At 35.4% G+C, this 21,639-nt stretch overlaps 1 protein-coding gene and 1 long non-coding RNA gene across 3 annotated transcripts in view; both read right to left on the bottom strand.

Annotated features, from left to right (window-relative positions):
- Nucleotides 1–2,488: 2,488 nt before the first annotated feature.
- Nucleotides 2,489–20,097, bottom strand: tmem88a (transmembrane protein 88 a). Of its 2 annotated transcripts, XR_007427347.1 has the most exons (4): nt 19,798–20,097; nt 13,709–14,096; nt 8,453–9,621; nt 2,489–2,555 (listed from the first exon to the last, which is right to left on the bottom strand). XR_007427347.1 is itself a non-coding variant. In XM_007236045.3 (3 exons), the coding sequence occupies exons 2-3, from the start codon at nt 14,072–14,074 to the stop codon at nt 9,340–9,342; spliced, it is 648 nt and encodes a 215-aa protein (XP_007236107.2). In that variant the 5' UTR covers nt 14,075–14,096; nt 19,798–20,097; the 3' UTR covers nt 7,190–9,339. The 2 variants fall into 2 exon arrangements, 1 of the variants encoding a protein (XP_007236107.2); XM_007236045.3 differs by lacking the exon at nt 2,489–2,555 and having other exon boundaries at nt 7,190–9,621.
- Nucleotides 7,190–21,639, bottom strand: part of LOC125784791 (uncharacterized) — an 83,814-nt gene continuing 69,364 nt past the window's right edge. The window contains exon 2 of the long non-coding RNA XR_007427349.1: nt 7,190–8,229. This is a non-coding gene — a long non-coding RNA (uncharacterized LOC125784791). The remainder of the gene's footprint in view (nt 8,230–21,639) is intronic.

The raw sequence follows: 21,639 nt of genomic DNA, 5'->3' as shown, positions 1-21,639 counted from the left end.
AGCAGAAGATATAAAGTTTAGGAGGGAGGAAAATCGTCCTTACTCTTCAGAAAAAAGTGATGCATTGAATAATGCCTCGATGATGATGATGATGATGATGATGTGTGCATCACTGTTCTGCATAGTTTTCTATGTATTCAAAGGCATCACTTTTTTCTGCCAGTGATTCTGGGAAAGGAGCCGGCCGGTCAGCAGGTGGCGTCAATAATATTTCCGTCCATCTGGTGCCGATAGGTGACTCTGGCCTTGTGTGAAAAGTAAACAGGTTGCGTTCCGCCTCCCTCGCTGTAGCATGTCCATGGGATGGAGGGGCGGAAGACAGGCTGAACCTCACTGGAGGGAACTGAAAAGAGAAAAAGAGAAAATGGGAAAATGGACATCGTTTATTTTAAGGTGATCAGTGTAATGTCTTCGGCACGTTCTCACCAGATATTATCATGTGTCACATGATGCAACATAATCCCATCACTTAACGCACATTCGGAGGAGGCCAGGGACACATGTAGAGTGAATATTAACTGAACATACACTCTAGTCCTGTCATGAGTATGTATGAGTATATTATGGAATTATCGTACAGTAAATAGACATGAGCTCAATGATATTGAATAAGGATGATATCGTCTACTGTTTATTTGTGTGCTTGAGTACATATATAACAGAGAACAGTTATTTATCCTGTCATGAAATGACCAAAATTTTAATAACTGTGACTCCATACACACTGTGTGAACTGCAGTGTTTTAAGAAAAAAGTATATGTATTCTTTTTAAAAAATGTCTTCAAATTGACATAGGGGTATGCCATATCATATTGTATTATACCCTTAAATATCGTGCCTAATTATCACATCAGGGTCCTACTTTTTTGCTGTTTTTAGCAAAGGAAAAATTCACACTGTTCTCATTTCCCATCTTATATTTAGAATATCTAGATCTAGATTATATCTGTCCAGTATCATTTATTTTACATTAATCCTGAATATATGGAGATATATGGAGTCTATTATTAGTATCATGACATTCTGGATCATTGACATTTATTTTGTTGCAGTAGTGTATTTTTAAAATATTTTTTTATATTTAGTGTTTTGTCATTATTGTAAAAATACCATAAAACATTGTGATATTATTTTTGGGCCATCTCGCCCACCCCTAAATTGACAATAATATTGTTAATATTGCTATTGCTAATTTCTGGGACTAAAAATCGTCCACCAATATTTTTATTTTATTTGTAATTGTAAAAGGCTTAACACACTGTATTGGCGAAAGTATTTGCTCATCTGCCTTTGCACACATATCAACACGAGTGACATCCCATTATTAATCCAAGGGGTTTAATATCATGTCTGCCCACTCTATGCAGCTATAACAGGTTCGACTTCAACTATTCTGAAAAGGGTTTTCACAAGGTTTAGGTATGTGTTTATAGGAGTTTTGGATTTTGGAGGACTGTAGTGATTGACTCTGCAGAAGGTACGTGCCTCAGTATCCACTGACCCTGCCCTGTCATTTTATGTGGTCTAACACTTTGTGGCCAAGTTGCTGTCATTCTCAATTGCTTCTATTAGTAGACGCTGGAATATTTAGTAGTAAGTGTTTAGTAGTTTTATACACTGGTGGCCATGAAAGTGGCTGGAACACCTGAATTCAATATTTCAGATGGGTGTCCATACTGTCCAAATGATTTAGCTGATCATGCTACAATATCGTGCTAATGGATGGAAGGTGATACATCTCGATTTGGACTGAGGACTGCATGCAAAGAAACCTGGGAGACTCTTTCTGAAACTGGACCCTCCTTCAGCTGAAATTATGTGAAGAAAATGATCACAAACAGTCACATGACCCACATTCAAAAATTATTGGATCGTCCAGGACACATTAATGCCAAGTGGGAATGGGGTCAGACTTGCTAATATGGTTTCTGACACTGTAATCTCCAATTATGTGCACGATGCTGCTGCTGTTTTAGCCCATTAAATGTGCTACTGCAGGTTTATAGATGCAGAGACATTCATGCAATCAGCACCATGCTCGTTGCTGGGGTGTCTGCTTCCAGTATATGTTAGATCAGGGGTGTCCAAACTTTTTTTGTTGGGGGCCAGAAGTAGAAATACATTTGAAGTCACGGGCCACAGACTCTATAATAAAACAAATAATGAAATATACCACTTTAAATAATACATTTTCCTGATTACTTTCATTTACACATCATTTTACTTGACTTACTATCTTTATCTATCTTTGACAGTGTTGTGTAAACTAAGATTTTTCAAATTGATGTTTCATTTCATGATGTCTTTTAATATTAAACTCCTTAATTACGGCAACTTTTAGACTCTTTGGCCTGTTTTTCTGCGCTAAAACTGCGCACTCTCTCTGCTTTTAGACTATTTGGCCCGTTTTTTTGCGCTAAAACTGCGCACCCACTCCGCTTTTAGACTCGTTTGTCTGTTTTTCTGCGCTACAACTTCACTCTCACCGCTTTTAGACTCTTTGACTCGTTTCTGACACCTAGTGTTCAAACTTTAAATCTCACATTATAAAAACCTGCTTAACAGCGGGCCAACTTTTATTCTATTTCTAAAATACCTCACGGGCCGCTCCAAAAAAGGAAACGGGCCGCAAATGGCCTGCAGGCCGTAGTCTGGACACCCCTGCGTTAGATGCATTAGCCTTGTACCTGCAATGCAGATTTTTAGGCTCCAATTGTGGCTAATTATATAGTGTGTACATTTGCTTAAATCAATAAAGTGTGCAACTATTTGCCTGCATCACAGCTGAGTACCACACTGATACTCAAGTTAAGTATACTGAGGTATACTTAACTTAACATACTAACCGGAAGTGACTTGTTGCTTTGTCAACATACCTGATACATTTGAGCATACTCCCATTTTACACTTTAGCTATAATAAATACTACATATTCTAAACTAGTATTTCTATTTACAATACAATTCGAACACACCCTTACAGTTGTTGCTGTGGTTGCCATAAAGCAGTTTTTCTCAATCCTAGTCAAGGAGGCACCCTGCTCTGCACATTTTAGAGTTTTTCCCTGCTAATAAAGATTAATGTACTGATTTGATTAATCACTTGTGTTAAGAGAATGGAAAGAAAGAAATATGCAGGACTGCATTTGAGAAACACTACCATGTAGTTACCAAGTATGTTACCCTTACCAGGCTGTGGTGGGCAAAGCCTGCCTTTCCCCTGGTTTTTACAGCGCTTGTACCAGGGAAAACACTGCAGCACATTCTTCCCCATGATTGGAGAGGAAGGGTCAGATCTGAAAAGGAAATGACTGGCATGAACTTGAATAGTATCTCTCAGTCTTGCTTAAGCACTACAAGAAAAGTAGGGAGATCTAATTAAACAGCACTGCACAGAAGACATGTAACTGTGCTAATTGCATTACAGAAGGTGCAGAAGGTTTCTTTTTTTAGACTGTCTAGTCTACTTTATTTCTTACTGGAAATTTATAATCTGTTTTTATCCTTTAGAAGTGTTACTCTAAAAGTAATACGGCATGCACTGGTCTGTACCTACCAAAATTGTCCCATGATGGATCCCCAAAAGTTGGATGGGGCATCATAATTCTAATGAACAAATTATCACTGCTTCACATCTTAATGTAGTGGGCTTATATAAAGTTCCACTTTCATACAGCACTAATACCCACATATAACATATTACAACAATCAAACTAATTTTTAAGTAACACTTTACTTGAATGGTCCATTTGATGATGCTCAACTGACATTCAACTGCATGTCTATTAAATGCAATTGAACTGAAAGGTTCAACCCTACATCCAACTCTAACCCAAACTCCAATTTTAACATTTTAGCATTGGGTTTAGAGTTAGATTTAAAGTTCAGGTTAGGGTTAAGTGTAGGGTTAGATTTTAGGGTTGATTAAGGGTTAAGGTTAGGGTTAGGTGTAGGGTTAGATTTTAGGGTTGATTAAGGGGTAAGGTTAAGGTTAGATTTTAGGGTTGATTTAGGGTTAAGGTTAGGGTTAGATTTTAATGTTGATTTAGGGTTAGGTATAGGGTTATGTTCTATTTTGAATAATTTACATTCAACATATGGTTAAGTAGCATTTAACAGACATTCAGTTGAATGTTAGTTGAATGTCCATTGAGCATCAACGAGGACATCAAATGGACCATCCAAGTATTACTAATTGTTACCAATTTTTTATATTTTGTAAGTCCCTCTTGTGCTGCTGTAACAGCTCTGACCATCAATGAATTTTGAGGGTGTCCTGTAATCCTGCAATTTGTGAGGTGGGCCATTGGATCTCATCAAGAAGCCTAAGTTGCCCATGACCCTGTTGTTGGTTCATCGGTGCTCAACTTTGCAGAGGCCCAGTTTTCTAGCATTCCAATGTGGCAGGCTGGAACTATACTTTACATGTAGTTTAGATGAGTTTGGCTGATGTTTCTGCTCAATCAGGCCTAATTCCTCAGATAACAAGCCCATATATTGGAGTCCAGCTGGTATGTCAGTGATGGGCACCATCAGGGTAATTGGTGGGACAAGGAGGGGTTAAAACAGGAGTTTCCTCCTGGTTGTAGACTGTTACTGGGGCCTAGATGGGACCCATGTGGAATAAAGATGGGGTTTGATGATGGGGTTCATTTTGGAAGTCTGCTGAGAGCCCACGCTCACCTGAAACCCACCTGGACTACTTTCCACCCATGTGAGACCCTTATGACCTGCATAGTTAACCACCCAACCTAGACAGACCCTATCCCACCAGAACCCATTCAGTGCCCTATTGACATCCTCAGGGGATAGAGGTCAGCCTAACTTGATTAGGAAGTCATGTATCGAGGTTTTCTCAACTTCTCTGAAAAGTATGTTACATAAAACGCTAATCCCGTCCTGGAGCGAATGAAAGTAGAACGACTGGAGAAGCCAGAGGAGTAAAGGGGCTTTGTCTGGATAAACATAGAGCTTAAGAGTCCCAGCATGACTGCATCACTGCAGAGCAGCATTCATTATATAAAACACAACACCATCCTTATACATTTACTAGGAATTCATTTAAAATATTTAAACATTATGTATTATGCAAAATGCATACTTTAAAAAAATTACAAAAACTATCCTAAATCAGTTGTTTACATTTATCCATCACATCATCAATTATACAATAAAACAAAAACAAACAAAAAATACATTAAAACATAAACTAGAGAAAATGAACCTACCGGTGGATGAGGACTCGGTATGTGGGTTCTGTAGTATCCAGCTCTGGGCAGTTTAGTGTAGTTTAGTTTAGTTTAAATCCGTGGCTTCATCATTCACATAAACACCAGCAGCACCAGCACAGCTATCACCAGCACGCTGCTCGAGTGGAGCCCGGGGACTGGCGCTGTAGAATCTGAGCGACGATTTGATTCACGAGTCACTCGGTTCAAATGATTCTGTTTTTTTAAACGACTCGGATTCTTACACGGATGATAGTTGTAAAAAGTTCTAATACTTAACAAATCACCCTGTACATTTTTGCCAATCCTTCTTTAAAATGTGTGAAATATTTTGTGTTTCTTAAAAAGTAAAAAAAAACATGTTGATTCTAAATTAAAGTAATAGAAACAATTTTTAGTATATAAATTATTTAGTATATAAGTACAATTTGCTAGAAATAATTTTTTAGTAAAATATAAAACAAAAAAAATATATAAATAAATATGAAAAACTCTCTGAATGAAAACAATTGAATTAAAATTCTCTCGTTTCAAAAGAATCGAATCACCCAAACGAGTCATTCGCGCGTATTAATTAAGGTCTGGATTGAGCATGCGCGGTAGAGCAGGGGAAATTTCCACAAGCTGAGCCTTTTAACATCACTAATCCTACAGGTCTCAGAGCTGCCACAGCTTCATAAACTACAGCAGTGTCTTATTACACTGGGAAAAGTGTTTACATGTACATTAAATATATATATTAAGTGTACTGCTTAAGAGAGGTAAACTGACCTTGTGTGTAATATTTATTAAATAATATTTAATTCGTGTGGAAATCATGCTTACTATAGGCCATAGGCAGATTTAAATAAATAGCTGTATATAATTATAAGGTAATATGAACATATGAGTACCAGTAAATGTTTGGACACCTCATTCAATTTTATTTCCTACTTTGTAAATGAATACTAAAGTCATCCAGACTGTGAGGAGACATATAGAATCATATACTTTTGGATTGACTTTGAATGACCTTCATTTATTAAGGAATTTTTTTCTTGGCTTAGTTGCGTACTCTATGCCATAATATGAATTAGAACATAACTCAAATAGGGCTATTTACTGAATACCAACTCTACCTCTTCACAACTTTACAACTGGTGCTCTCAAACACATTAAGAGGCAAAAAAAGGTAATTAACTCTTGACAAGTTCAGCACAGCTGTTAACTGAAACATATTCCAGATGATACAGCTTATAAAGCTGACTAAGAAAGTGCTGCTTGAAGAATCTAAAATATAAAAAATATTCTGGTTTCAAACACTGTTTTGTTTACTAAATAATTTCGTGTTTTTCTGTATAGTTTGGATGACGTTAGTGTTAATCTACAATGCAGAAAATGTTTAAATAATGAAAAAAAAAAACACCCCAAAAGTGTCCAAACTTTTGACCGGTACTGTATATAATTAATAAAAAAATATGATATAATGATAAGGGAAAAATATGGCTCAAGACAATATTTTGCAACATTATGTATGTGCCCCTCAGTAATGAATCACTAGCTAACATATTCAGGGATTCAAAAAATATTCAGTAATAATAAGAAATCAATTATTATTATTATTATTATTATTATTATTATTATTATTATTATTAGTAGTAGTAGTAGTAGTAGTAGTAGTAATAATAATAATAATAATAATAATAATAATAATAATAATAATAATAAATTATTATTATTTATTTATTTATTATTATCATTATTATTATTATTATTATTATTATTATTATTATTATTATTATTATTATTATTAAATCAGCAACAACAATACTACTACTACTACTACTACTAATACTAATACTACTACTACTAATAATAATATTATTATAATAAGCTATCTATTTAAAAACATTTATTTAATGTTACAACTGATCTTTTATTTAGAATTCTTATCGGTTCTTAAAAACACAGTTAGCACGTCCTCACGTTTTCATTTATTTATTCATTCAGGCATATCAGTAACACCATCCTCCAGCTTTCATTAGATGTGATGTTTTCCTCATGGTCGTCAGCAGGGGACGATATTTCACATCCTGGTCTCCCTCCTTCTGCACTGTAGTTGCCAAACCCAGATCAGTGGCGTCTGTATCTCAGTCTGATCACACGCAGTCCTGTAGTTTTAGATATAATAACAAAACAGGAACAGCTGGCCCAATTACAGATAAAACATTTATTAAACACTGAGCCTAAAGGCATAATCCAAAAACACATTAACCACAGAATAATGATTTGGAGAAAAGACCCAGAACAGTCTAATAAAAGTGATTCTTCCAGAATAAAACTCTGCAGAGATACACCCAGTCCAGTGAAGCAGCAATAAAGCAATAAAGCCAACAATAAAGTGGAATAACGTGGAGGGGGAAGGAAAAGACACTTAGTGCCAGAATGGAACAGCCACTTAAACTACAGCACTACAATCAGTAGAATAGTACTTCAGAACAAGACCCTAGGAATCAAAATCTATCATTTTGGTGGATAAAAAAACACATTATTAGGTGATTTATTGGCGTTTGACTTGTGAATCTACTATGGGTGGTTGCCTATTGATTAACTTGACTGGTTATTCCATAATTGGCTAGTTTGTGGTTGGTTATCTTGTGATTGTTTAAATCAGGGGTGTCCAAACTTTTTTTGTTGGGGGCCAAAAGGAGAAATACATTTGAAGTCACGGGCCACAGACTCTGTAATAAAACAAATAATAAAATATACCGCTTTAAATAATACTTTTTTCCTGATTATTTCATTTACACACCATTTTACTTGACTAACTATCTTTATCTTTGACAGTGTTGTGTAAACTAAGATTTTTCAAATTGATTTTTAATTTCATGATGTCTCTTAATATTCAACTCCTTAATTACGGCAACTTTTAGACAGTTTGGCCCGTTTTTCTGCGCTACAACTGCGCACCCACTCCGCTTTTAGACTCTTTGGCCCGTTTTTCTGTGCTAGAAATGCGCACCTTCTCCGATTTTAGACTCTTTTGCCCCGTTTTTCTGCACTAGAAATGCGCACCCTCTCTGCTTTTAGACTCTTTGGCCCGTTTTTCTGCGCTAGAAATGCGCACCCTCTCTGCTTTTAGACTCTTTGGCCCGTTTTTCTGCGCTAGAAATGCGCACTCTCTCCAACTCTTTGGGTCGTTTCTGACACCTAGCGTTCAAACTTTGAATCTCACATTAAAAAACCTGCTTACCTGCGGGCCAACTTTCATTCTATTTCTAAAATACCCCGCGGGCCGCTCCAAAAAAGGAAACGGGCCGCAAATGGCCCGCAGGCCATAGTTTGGACACCCCTGGTTTAAATGATTAACCTTTGACTGGTTAGCCTGGATATCCATTTTCTCTCGACTAGTTATCCTATGATTGGTTATTCTATGATTGGCTGGCATGTGATGGGTTAGCCTGTGATTGGTTATTATGTGATTTATTAAAGCATGATTGTATAGGCTGGTAGACCTATGATTAGTTGTAGTTGATCAGTATATGTTTGTTTGTTAGACTACAGTTTGGATATGAATTAGTTACCCTGTGATTGATTAGTCCATGAATAAGATTAAGATTAGTTCTAACATGATTACTTAGCCTATTTTTTATTAGCTTGTGCTTGGTTATCCTATGACTGGCTATCCTGTAAAAACATTTGGGCATTTGGACTTTTCTTAAATTGATGTACACTTTTAATGGAACACAATTTATGTGTAATAGGCCTATTTATCGCTTAGCCTACAGTTAATTAGCCTTTAATTAATTGGCCACGATCATTTTTTTCTCTGCTCACAGATTTGAATGGCCTTTAGTTTGTGAAAAAGAGCAAACAAGCTAAACTAGTAAAAAGAAGGAGCCTCCAGATGTTTACAATGAATGAAAAGCAACACAGCTAATGGCAGAAAAACAACCCTACCCCACCCACCCAAAGAAAGTCTTAAGGGTTGCTGTAAAACCGCATTTTCAACCCTATTCTTGAAGGAAAATGAACATTTGTTTAAGTGGATTTGTCCCTTAAAAATGCATTTAATCCTGGATTTGTCTCAAACCCGAAAGTCTTTTTCGCTGGATCTCCAGTGCCTTTTTCCTCACACCCACACACTGCCTTTCCTCTCCCTCTCTGATGAGCCCTGCTGGCCACAGCATCCCCCCATCCCCCTGTGGTGGGATGCAGGTATGTTTTTATAGACGGCGCGGCTGTAGGGGATGAAGCAGAGGCTGAGCTGCAGGTGTCGGGCTAGTCTGCAGTACGCGGCTAGAGCCAGAACCAACAGAGGTACCAGCAGCAGAAAGCCAACCACCAGCAGAGCGACACAAGCACCATCGTTCAGCAGATCCGAGCAGTAAACAGAGGTTCCATGGGGCTGCACCTGGGAAAGAAGGTCCATTGGTGAGGCTGAATTGACATGAGTTTACAAATGCATACAATATATTCGTAACTAACATTTCAAAGGTTAACATTTGTAACATAAAAAACCCTAATGAGAATCTTCTGCAAACATCTTAATATTACACCACTGCATGATTACAACATTGCATGATTAGCAGACATCCCACCTCTCCCAGGACTACCATGATTCTCCTGTATATTAATTGCATCTCCATGACACCCATAAATCATTCCACAAATCAAGGCATTGTAAATAAAGCTTTCGGAGTGATGAAGCATTTCCAAGTGAGAAACAGATGTAACGAGGGCTCTCCTGTGTTATGTCTCTCTTTCTACCATAAAGCATCAGTTCAGTTTATTTTTGTAGCTCTGTGGCAGAAAGATTACTTTATTTTTTGCTTTTTTTGTCATACAGATAACAGACAAATTTGACCTGAGTAAATATAAAAAGCTACTTTTAAATGATAATTTTATTTATTAAAGGAAAAAAACCCATTCCAGCCTTGTGTGAAAAGGTGTTTGTCCCCTAAACCTAATAACTCTCTTTTTTATTATTGAATCATTAACTCTGACCTTAACTGAGGTGGGTGTGACCTGCAGTTCTTTAAATGTTGTTCTGGGTTCTTTTGTGACCTCCTGGATGAGTTGTTCATGCCCTTTTTATTAATATTGTTCAGCCAGCCACTTCTGGGAAGGTTCACCAGTTTTCCATGTTTTCTCCATTTGTGAATAATTGCTCTCACTGTGGTTTGCTGGAGTCCTTTTTTAAGTGATTTACTGTTTCTACAGTAATCAGGTTCTGGTTGTGGTTAGTAAATTGAACTCAGCTTTCCACTCAGATTTATTACAGGTAATTTATTGGGGGCAAACATTTTTTCACACAGGGTAAGATAGGTTCGGATAGGTTTTTACCTTAATAAAAGAAATCAAAATTTAATTTAGGTTATATTTAGGTTATTTAGGTTATATTTATCTGATATTAAAGTTTGTTTGTTTATATAAATGAGCCTCCAAATGTTGGTATTGTGATATACACTGAAGTGGAGCTACAGTGTCTCATTAGGGTAAATATATATTAATAACACTCTAAATGTAGGTATTGTGATATACACTGAGGTGGAGCTACAGTTTTGAATTAGACTGAATATACAGTATAATAATAACACTCTAAATATAGGAATTGTTATGATATACACTAAGGTGGAGCTATAGTCTCTCATTAGAGTGAATATATATTAATAACACTAAATGTAGGTCTTGTGATATACACTGAGGTGGAGCTACAGTTTTGAATTAGACTGAATATACAGTATAATAATAACACTCTAAATATAGGAATTGTTATGATATACACTAAGGTGGAGCTATAGTCTCTCATTAGAGTGAATATATATTAATAACACTAAATGTAGGTCTTGTGATATACACTGAGGTGGAGCTACAGTTTTGAATTAGACTGAATATACAGTATAATAATAATAACACTCTAAATATAGGAATTGTTATGATATACACTAAGGTGGAGCTATAGTCTCTCATTAGAGTGAATATATATTAATAACACTAAATGTAGGTCTTGTGATATACACTGAGGTGGAGCTACAGTTTTGAATTAGACTGAATATACAGTATAATAATAATAACACTCTAAATATAGGAATTGTTATGATATACACTAAGGTGGAGCTATAGTCTCTCATTAGAGTGAATATATATTAATAACACTAAATGTAGGTCTTGTGATATACACTGAAGTGGAGGTACAGTCTCTCATTAGAGTGAATATATATTAATAACACTCTAAATGTAGGTATTGTGATATACACTGAAGTGGAGGTACAGTCTCTCATTAGGGTGAATATATATTAATAACACTCTAAATGTAGGTATTGTGATGATATACACTGAGGTGAAGGCAGATTTGTTGTTTCTTTTTTGCTGACTTGATTACCTTCAATTTAAATGTTATTCTGACAAGTAATATCAAGTATCAAGTAATCAATCCAATGTGTCTGGAATCCATGATTTGTTATGGTATGACTACTGAAAAACAGAAATGTATTAGATACGGGAATAAGATCTGTTTTTACAGTGTGATTGAAGCTCTAATGTAATATTTGAGATAGTGGTGTTGGTATTAGGAGCAGTGGGAGAGGTGTGTATGTGTGTAAGGTGATAGTGGATAGATAAGCAGTGGACGGTGGTGATAAGGGGGATTACGTCTGAACTGTTTACTTTTATGTAAGCTGATCCAGGTTGTCTATGTTAGGCTCGGTAAACCTGGAGGAATTCAGTGATTACTTACAGAAAGGCTGAGATATTTTTCCTGTCACTCTTAATCGCTGAGATCTTCAGATGGGTGGAATTAGAGAAAGTCTGAGTCTGAGGCGCCTTTATGTTATTCTTTTGATGAATGAAAGATACACCCAGTCCTCCAAATCTAATTAGTGTGTTCATGGTAGAAGAGTTCATGTGTGATGTGTGTGAGTGTGTTATAGATTAGTAGTGCTGACGCTGAGCTCAGTTTTCTCAGCCTAAAGAAATAACAGTGGCCCAGTCTTAATACAAATCTTAATAGTTTTTAATTCAGTAACTACTAATGTGTTATTGTACTATGAATTACTCAGTATACTCTATAAAATATTATCTTTCTACTATTCATCAGTAACAACTATCATTCATTCATTACCCAGTATAAATTATTCATGGTCTGTAATAAATAATTCAGTATATAATTTAAATGTTTAAAGTCTTAGATATAATAGATCATATATGTACAGTACCATTAATTTATTTCTTTATTTAATTTATCTTCTACACTTGAGATTAATATTAAATACATCAAAACACTTATTGGACACATATGAAAATGGCGCAGCACACTGTAGCCGACGCCGCGGACATTGTGACTGCTCAAAGAGCAGCCCTTCCTCCAGAGAATGTGGACATTCTCATCTTCTTAAAGAAAAACTTGAAAATATAAAAATAACAGTTGTTTTGTCTAGCCTCAAATATGTTAATAGATTTGGTACCGTAAGGAGCATCTTTCTCTCAGATAAAGTTAATAATATATCTTTATTAAAGAAAAATATATATTTTTAATGTTAAACTGATATAGTAGGACAGAGTTCAGTTTGTTAAGGCTCTAATTGTTCTATTATTTTGTACATGACTGTTCCTGTATTTTTTTTATTATTTATTTTGCTATGTTGACATTGCTGTTTTAATAGTGCACACTGCTGCTACCAAAAAAAGCCACTAGATGGCATTACATATATATCTTAATTAAATTATTTAAATTTGACCATTAGTGCCTAATGTGGTGTATTACAGATCACTTGTATCACTTTCCATCACTTGTATCAAGCCCACCTTTTGAAATAAGATATTGTAAATTTGATGAATCAAACTAATGACTGACCACAGACAAATCTAAAACTGGCATCGGCCTCTCTGCTGCAAAAAAAAAAAAAAAGAAAAAAGAAAATTAAGAATTGATTCGAATCGTGACCCTAAAATCGGAAATAAAATTTAGAGAATTTAGAGAATCGTGACACCCCTAATTGTGACCGGCGGCATCTGGCTAAAATTGGGGATTGTCAGACAAGTGACTCTGGCAAAAATCATATCCACTTTCAATACAGGAGACCCCACATGCATATCCCAAAGGAAACAAGTTGAGAAAATTCTAAATTTCAAGGTAATCTACCGCACAAGGTTTTAAAATTTTTAGGCCAAAAAGTTGTAAAGAAAGCCACCAACAGTTGTGCCAAATAATAATCATATTTTAATCATATTCATGTAGTTGGCCCAACAATATATGTTGTGTTAATATATGTTGAAGAAAGCTTTATTCTTTTATTCCTTAATTGAAAGCTATTAAATATCTACCTACATGCCATCCATATAAGCTTACAGTAATGCAAGAGTGACCTGCTATAATTCACAACAAAGTTTACTTCTTCAGTTTAATTCTTGAGCTGCTGTTTAGGCAAACCTTTTCACATACAATCACCTGTAAAGCCAAAGTTAAAGGCAATAGACCTAGACCTAGATAGGCCTCTTACCGAAGAATGGCAGAGGAACCCGAACACCACCATGACAAGCGCTGGGGTGAGGATGAGGCCGAAGATGACTCCAGCCAGGCCTGCATTGATAGTGGCGATGATGAGGTTCTGGGCGGTGACGAGGACAGAGCAGGCCCAGCAGTCCAGAGACCCCCTGAGCTCCAGCGGCTGCTCGGCTCCGGCACTGCCTGCCACAGAGTAAGGAGGGGGCACCACCACCCCCGAGGCTGGCACTGGGGACACGGCCGCAGAGGAGATGGAGTTAGTGTGATGGAGGTGAGTCTGAGTTAACTCTGAGTCCAGAACATCAGCCGTGAGCTGCTGAGAAAACGTCTTCTCCAGCGTTCCGTTACGAGATAACGACATTCTGACCGGCTCTTCTTCAAACCTTTCAGGCAGAGAAATCAGAGATGAAGGTGAAAAAAGGACAAAATATTTATAAATCATCTTGAAGATCATATCAATAATATTAATATCAAATTATATAATACTCTGATCATTTCAGGAGACAATTCCAACTGTGAAGGTTAAAGTATCATAATACAGGGGTTGGACAATGAAACTGAAACACCTGGTTTTAGACCACAATAATTTATTGTCCCGACGGACAGTTCTGGTGGAAACAGGAGAGTTGAGGCACATTGAATTCTGCCGTGGTTTTGAGCACCCGAACATCCCTTTCAGACAGCTTCCTCTTGCGTCCACAGTTAATCCTGTTGGATGTGGTTCGTCCTTCTTGGTGGTATGCTGACATTACCCTGGATAACGTGGCTCTTGATACACCACAAAGACTTGCTGTCTTGGTCACAGATGCGCCAGCAAGACATTTGTTCTCTTTTGAACTCTGGTATGTCACTCATAATGTTGTGTGCATTGCAATATCTTGAGGAAAACTGTGCTCTTACCCTGCTAATTGAACCTTCACACTCTTCTCTTACTGGTGCAATGTGCAATTAATGAAGATTGGCCACCAGGCTGCTCCAATTTAGCCATAAAACCTTCCACACTAAAATGACAAGTGTTTCAGTTTCATTGTCCAACCCCTGTATATGTGTCACTAAGGATCAACAGCAAATTAAATCACTTAAATCGACAGTCCATAAGTTAAGGGGATTTAGAGACCCCTCTGGTGAGTATGTGTAATTGCAGTAATTGTAATTGTGTAACTGTAGAACAATTATATTAAACAAACCTACCAGTGCACTCGGTTTTAGAATGAATATATGAGACTTTGCATCAAACTAAGCATTACAATTAGAGATTTTTTAGCTGTAAAACCTAAAAAGTTAAAGTTCCTCCAAGATTATCCTCCTGATATCTCAATTTTTTTATAGGACTAGAAAGGTCAAAAATCTTTATTATGCATTACCTTATCATTCAGTGTTTTTTCCCCTACATTGTAAATTAATACTGAAGTCATCCAGACTATGAAGGAACACATAAGGAATCATGTAGGAACTTAAAAATGTAAAAAAACAAAATACTGTCTGAAGCATTTAGGTGCTCTTATTTGGGGTTCTCTGAACTTGCAGTTTCTGAGTCTGGTAACTCTTATGAACTTATCCTGTGCAACAGAGGTAACTCTTGCTCTTCCTTTCCAGTAGCAGTCCTGATGAGAGCCAGTTTCATCATAATTTGATTTTGATGGTCTTTGTGACTGCACTTGAGGATACTTTTAAAGTTATGCTGAGTTGAATAATTATTGCCATAATATGCATTAGAACATTACTGAGATAGAGCTATTCGCTTTATAACAACTCTACCTCTTCACAACTTTACAACTGATGCTCTCAAACACATTTAGAGGCAAGAAATGTAAGTAATTAACTCGTGACAAGTTCAGCACAGCTGTTAACTAAAAGCCATTCCAGGTGACTCTTCCTAAACCTGACAAGATACCAAGATGTCAAAGCTGATCATCTAAAAAAGGTGCTACTTTGAAAAATCTGAAATATAAAACTTATTCTGGTTTGTTGTAAACACTTTATTGTCTAATAAAGAGTTTACAGGTCATGAAACTAAAATAGAGATAGGCTTTAATGAGGTGGTTCGAGATCTGCTTCCTGTCTACAATGTGTATTTGTAATCAGTGCGCTGGAATTTGGAGCTTCATCCGTATGTACTAATTGTCAGAACATAAAATTATACATTATTATCTTCTCACACTCTTGATACAGCAGATTCGCTGGTAAATGTTCATTATGTATATGTTATATTAAACTAAACATAATTTAGTAAAGTCACAACCATAAAAAGAATAAATTAGCAAGTTAATTTTAAATCTATTTTAAGAATTTTAAAATCCTTAAAAAGTCTAGATTAAGGTATTATAATCAAAATGGAAAACTCTTTATTGTTTACTAAATAATTCAATTTGCTTTTCTTCATAGTTTGAATGCAAAGCAAAACATTTTAAAATAATCAAAAAATGCTTAAATTATTCCTAAAGCCTTATATATTTCTGGAATGGTGAGGCATAGAGAAGAACTTCTTAAGCTTCTATTGTATCCACATTCTTAAATGTAGTGTTTTGTTATCTAGTTCTAAGACTATAAGAATGGACGTCTAGATCCAAAGAATGAACCTAATAATGCTACAATTTTAGCTCCTTAATCTGCAGGCCTATTTGGCCTATTATTTATATTATTTAGCTTAGTGAAGGACCACTAAGCTGGACCCTCCTTTAGGCTCACGAATATTCTCCTAATTAATCTCTTAAAAAAGCAAAGCTGATTTTCTCAGAATCCAGGGGCAAGAAATCTGAAAGGTAAACAAAGATAACCAAGTAACTGTGAACAGCAGGAAACAGAGCCCACTCCGACACCCCCCCCACCCGCAGTGACCGGAACTCCAGGACGACTAAAAACACAAAACACTGAGCCAGGAACAGGCCTCTCAGGAAAGGCAGTGTGCTGAGCGGACTGCATATATCTCTCCAAGCTGGACATCTCCTCAAACACACGGCTTCCTGCAACCACTGGGACAAATAAACCCACCTAACTGCCCAATACTCTCCGGTCATGACCTTCCAGTGTGACAATGACCAGAGGAGTCTTAGAAAAATCTCTTACACTACAAACTGTTACAACCATTAAAGTAAAAGCAGAAATTACAATTTCAAGGTAGCCACTTATAGTCTGAGAACTGCTTCTATAGTATGTTTACATTCTTAAATTTAGTGTTGTGTATCTATGTGAAAAAATCTGAGTCGTTATCTAGTTCTAAGGCTAGAAGAATGCACGTCTAAACTCCTGATGGGTCTGAAAATGCTGAAATTTTAGCATATATACAGCCAAAACTAGACAAATTAATTTTTACCAAGTTGAAGGGTAAATCCTAACTTTCAAGCTGAATGCTAAAAAAATAAAAGGTAAAATATTTTATAATTTTGTAATTTTGGCACTTTTTTATTGGTCCATTGACATAAAAAAGAAAAAACATTTTATTTTGTGTATATATTGTATGCTGTGACACATACTGTGTATATTGTTGACATCTATCTAAACCATTTCTTTTTATTATTATTATTATTATTATTATTATTATTTTACTAATAACACTGTGTGAAATTTGTAAGTTGGAAATACGTTAAATATTGCTACAATATTTTTTTATTCATAAAATAGATTTGAGGTTTTGACCACTTGCTAATTTGTTCTTTTTATGATTGTGACTTTACTAAATTATGTTCAGTTTAATATATCAGAGATATAATGAACATTTACTAGCGAAGTTGCTGTAATAAAAGTGTGATAAGATAATAATGTATAAGACGATCAGTACATACGGACGGAGCTCCGAATTCCAGCGCACTGATTACAAATACACATTGTAGACAGGAAGCAGATCTCGAACCACCTCATTAAAGCCTATCTCTATTTTAGTTTAATGACATTTTGTCACCTGTTTATCTCCAGGCAGTCCAGAAAATGGCCTCAGAGGGAGTATCCTCTTTTCTAGGAACTGGCTGACTTTTTTAAGAAACAGTACTTTGGCTCGAGTCCAGCCTTTTTATTGGTGTGAGGGTTTGTGCATGACATCAGCCTGCCAATTATAGTGCTGATTTTATCAAGGTTTTAATTTTAAAATCTTTCTCACGCTGTACGTCTGCAGTGCAGCTAACAAACGTTCAGGTTTTCTGAAAAACCTAAACAAAACATACAAAATGTGTGTTTTTAAAGGAAAGACTGCATCAATTGATGTTAGAGCTTATTAACAGAATATCGTATTATATGTCATTATTAATAAATAATATTATGTATAAAGTGCTTGAGTTCTATATTAATATAACTAATAATAATAAATAAACATGACCTTTCAGTTAAAAAAAATTACTAGTCAGACATTACATTAAAACCACCCGCCTAACAGTGTAATAGTCCCCATAAGGCTGAACACAAGATCTCTGAGCGCGTCCAGCGGTGAGGTGGGGCCTGTTGCCAGTTGTCTCATCTATTAGACACTTTTGGTAGATACTGATTATCAGCATACTGGCATACACTATCAGGAAAATGGTACAGAGCTGTTGTACTCTTATGTTAAGAGGAACATTTGTATAAAAAAATTTTGCAGGTTTTTTGCACAGTTAAATCTGATCAGTCATTTTGTATCTTGAGGGAAACATTTGCCCTGGTTGTACATTGATGAACAAGCATGTCCCTATACAGTATCTTTTTTTCTTACAGGATGCTGGGAACTCCCTAAGATCTGCTTTCTTGTTCTAAACCATTCTTATAGTCACCTTTTAGCCATTACAAGCTTAATAAACAGTGCACACTTGTCATTTTAATGTGATTCTCCAGAGAAAATCTTTACAGGAGAAATACTGTGAAATTGATTGGGGAACGCTATCAAAATAACATAAATATTTTTAACTATACAATTACTACATTTTAATAGGTATCTTCGGACATCACAAGATTTGTTTTACATTTATTTTCTTTTATATTTTGTTTCATGTATTAACTGTATTTAACTGTAGTATATCAGCTTTTTAAAGTAAAAAATGCAAAGTGCAAAAAAATGTTGCTCTTTTTTAAATTAGAAACTTCTTTTTATTTTTCTATTTGTTTTAGAGTGTAAAACATCCTATAAGACCTTCCCAATGTTTTGCAGTCTTCTAGCCATCCCAATTTCCGTAAATCCGTTTTTTTTTTTTTTTTCTTGCTTTTTTGTTTACAGGAGAAATACTGTAAAATGTATTGGGCAATATTTGTAAACATCAGGAATATTTTTATATATAAAACTACAGTACAGGTCTAAGAAAATGAGCAGTTTGTAACAGGCATTTCTGGCATCCTAACATTTTTACCATTATATTCTTTCATATTTTTTACATGTATTATCTGTATTTGACAGTATAATAATATAATGTTATCTACAAAAGTGTTATTTCTAAGATAATTGAGCTTGTTTTAAAAATGACTTGTCGATCTGTCGTTTTGATTCTGGTCATTTAATCTAGACATCTAGAAATAAGTAAAATGTTGTTTCAATATTCTTACATTCCTAAAATTAGATTTCACATTTGTTCAGATTTAAGATTAACTTTCTAATTTATAATTTTTATGATTGTGACTTTACTAAAATATATTCAGTATAATAATAACAGAGATAGAATAAACATTTACCAGCAAAGTTGCTGTAATTAAACAATAAGATTACGATCTGACAGTAAGTAAGTACAAACAAATGGAGCTCCAAATTATACAATTCTTTTTTATTTTACTGTAAATTTTAAAACAGTTTAAAACACAATAAAAGACATGTCTGGTGTTTTGCAGATAATTTGGAGATATTTTGACCCGTCACAGTCTGGTGTGAACTAATGGATCTACCTCTATACAGGCTGCTTAGGAGCCTGTTTTTACTTTATATTCAGCCGTTTTAATGTTGTGACTGATCAGTGTGTATATTTTATATTTCGTTAAATTAAAATGTACAATATAAATTTATGAGATTTGAGATTTTGTTATATTATTAACAACATATTTCTAGAATATGTTTTTTATTGATGGTTTTTCAGAAGATTGTGCCATATGGACCTGCTTTGGCACATTTATTAAAGCACGTATAACGCTGGTACTTACTTTAGTGTGATTCTCCAGAATTGTAGACCTCAATCTTCTCAACAAGATCTTCTCTATACCAGAATAAATTCTTTAGTTATTTATTTAATCCTCAGGCTGGTGTAGATGCCGCCACTGATCTGAACAGAAGGTCCAGTAGTTCTCCTCTGTGTGGAGCTTTATTCTGTATTGTTCCAGATGTTATCAGGTGTGACTTGTATGTCAGCAGACTCTGGTGCTTTAGTTGTGCCACTGCTGGTCCTATCCAACCCTGTGCTCTCTCTCTCTCTCTCTCTCTCTCTCTCTACTGGAAAACTTAACTTTCCTCCTCCTCTCTCTCTCTCTCCCTCCTTTCCTGCCTCGCTCTTTCCTTCCTTTGACGAAGATGGCCTTGTGCTGGCAGCCTGGATACATCCTCCCTCCCACCTCTCTCAGAGGGGTTCAGATCTGCTCCTGGTTGGGGTAGATAGGGTATTTGGACTCAGAAGTCCAGATGTTTGTCTGATAGCTGCAGTTCCTAAAGGCCAGAGTACACAACCTCCACATTCCTTAATAAACATCATCTCTTTCATATCATGTGCTGGATGGGGATTTTGATGAGTCTCTAAATGGGCTTTTTTAAACAGACAAGTTATTAACCTGGGTGCTTGTTGTATAGTGATGGTGCTTCGTGGATAATGATGGTGTTTGATGGAGAATAGTGGAGTTCTTCACTATTTCCACTATTAAAAATAGTGATGTTTATTGGAAAAAGTATATATGTAAGTGTTTGAAAAATAACGTTGACATTGGATGGAGAATGTTGGTCTTGGGTTGTTCTAGAATTTGCATTATATTTCACATCAACACTAAAATAGAAAAAAAAATGTTTAATCCTAATAACCAATTAGGAGTTTCTTACATTTTTTTTAGTGTAACAGAACACCTAAAAGCAAGGCTTATCCGTTTTAAAAGGGAATTTCTCAGTTATAAACCATGTTGGCAGACAAAAGGCAAAAGACAAATGTCTTTAAAGTAATTTGATTAAATCCTGCACTTTAAGTAAAATGTAATTGTAGTGGTTCTAAAGTCTAATATAGAACACTTCTCAGTTTTTACAAGACAGAACATTTCTGTAGAAGAACAGTACCTTTCTGGAAGGATGAGTCCTGGAAATGTATCACTTTTTATCAGACATTTTCTAGCATCCCTACATTTATGTTTTTATGTTTACATTTATTTTCTTTAATATTCTTTCATGTATAAACTGTATTATACAGTAAAATGACAGAAAATGTTGCTATATTTTACATCAACTTTTTTTTATTTTACTTTTGTTCAAAGTGACAGCTAAATGATATAAAAAAGAGGTAACATTTTGTAACTATTTACAAATTAAACAGTGTTTTGTTTGTCACTTTAATATGATTTTAAGAAGAAACATTTTTACAGAAAACAAGTACTGTAATATTAATTAAATTAACATACAGGTCATTGTATTAGTTTTAAGAGCTTTAGTTATACTGAGAAACAGTAAAATAACAGTAAAATATGTTTATTTTATATTATGTTTTAAGCGCCTAAGTAAAGAAAACTATAATTCTTAAAAAATAAGTCAAATGAGCAATGGATTTTGGATTTTTCAATGTTTACAGATTTCTCTCCTGAAAACTGTCTATTTAGGTGAGTAAAGCACTTCTTTTTCTATTTGACAGTGCTACAGCTAAGTGTTCTGGTAAACCAGGGCGCAATTAGCTAGCGGTTTGTCCCACTTGCACGGTTAGCAGCTAATGCTAACGATGTTTCAGCAGTGCTAGGCGGGGTTAGCTGCAGGCTACAGGCTGATAATAATCACCTCTGAACAGTGAAAGAGCTAACACTTAG

Source organism: Astyanax mexicanus, chromosome 20 (assembly GCF_023375975.1).
Source record: "Astyanax mexicanus isolate ESR-SI-001 chromosome 20, AstMex3_surface, whole genome shotgun sequence".
NCBI lineage: Eukaryota > Metazoa > Chordata > Actinopteri > Characiformes > Acestrorhamphidae > Astyanax > Astyanax mexicanus.
This window is presented reverse-complemented; position numbering and strand designations above follow the sequence as displayed.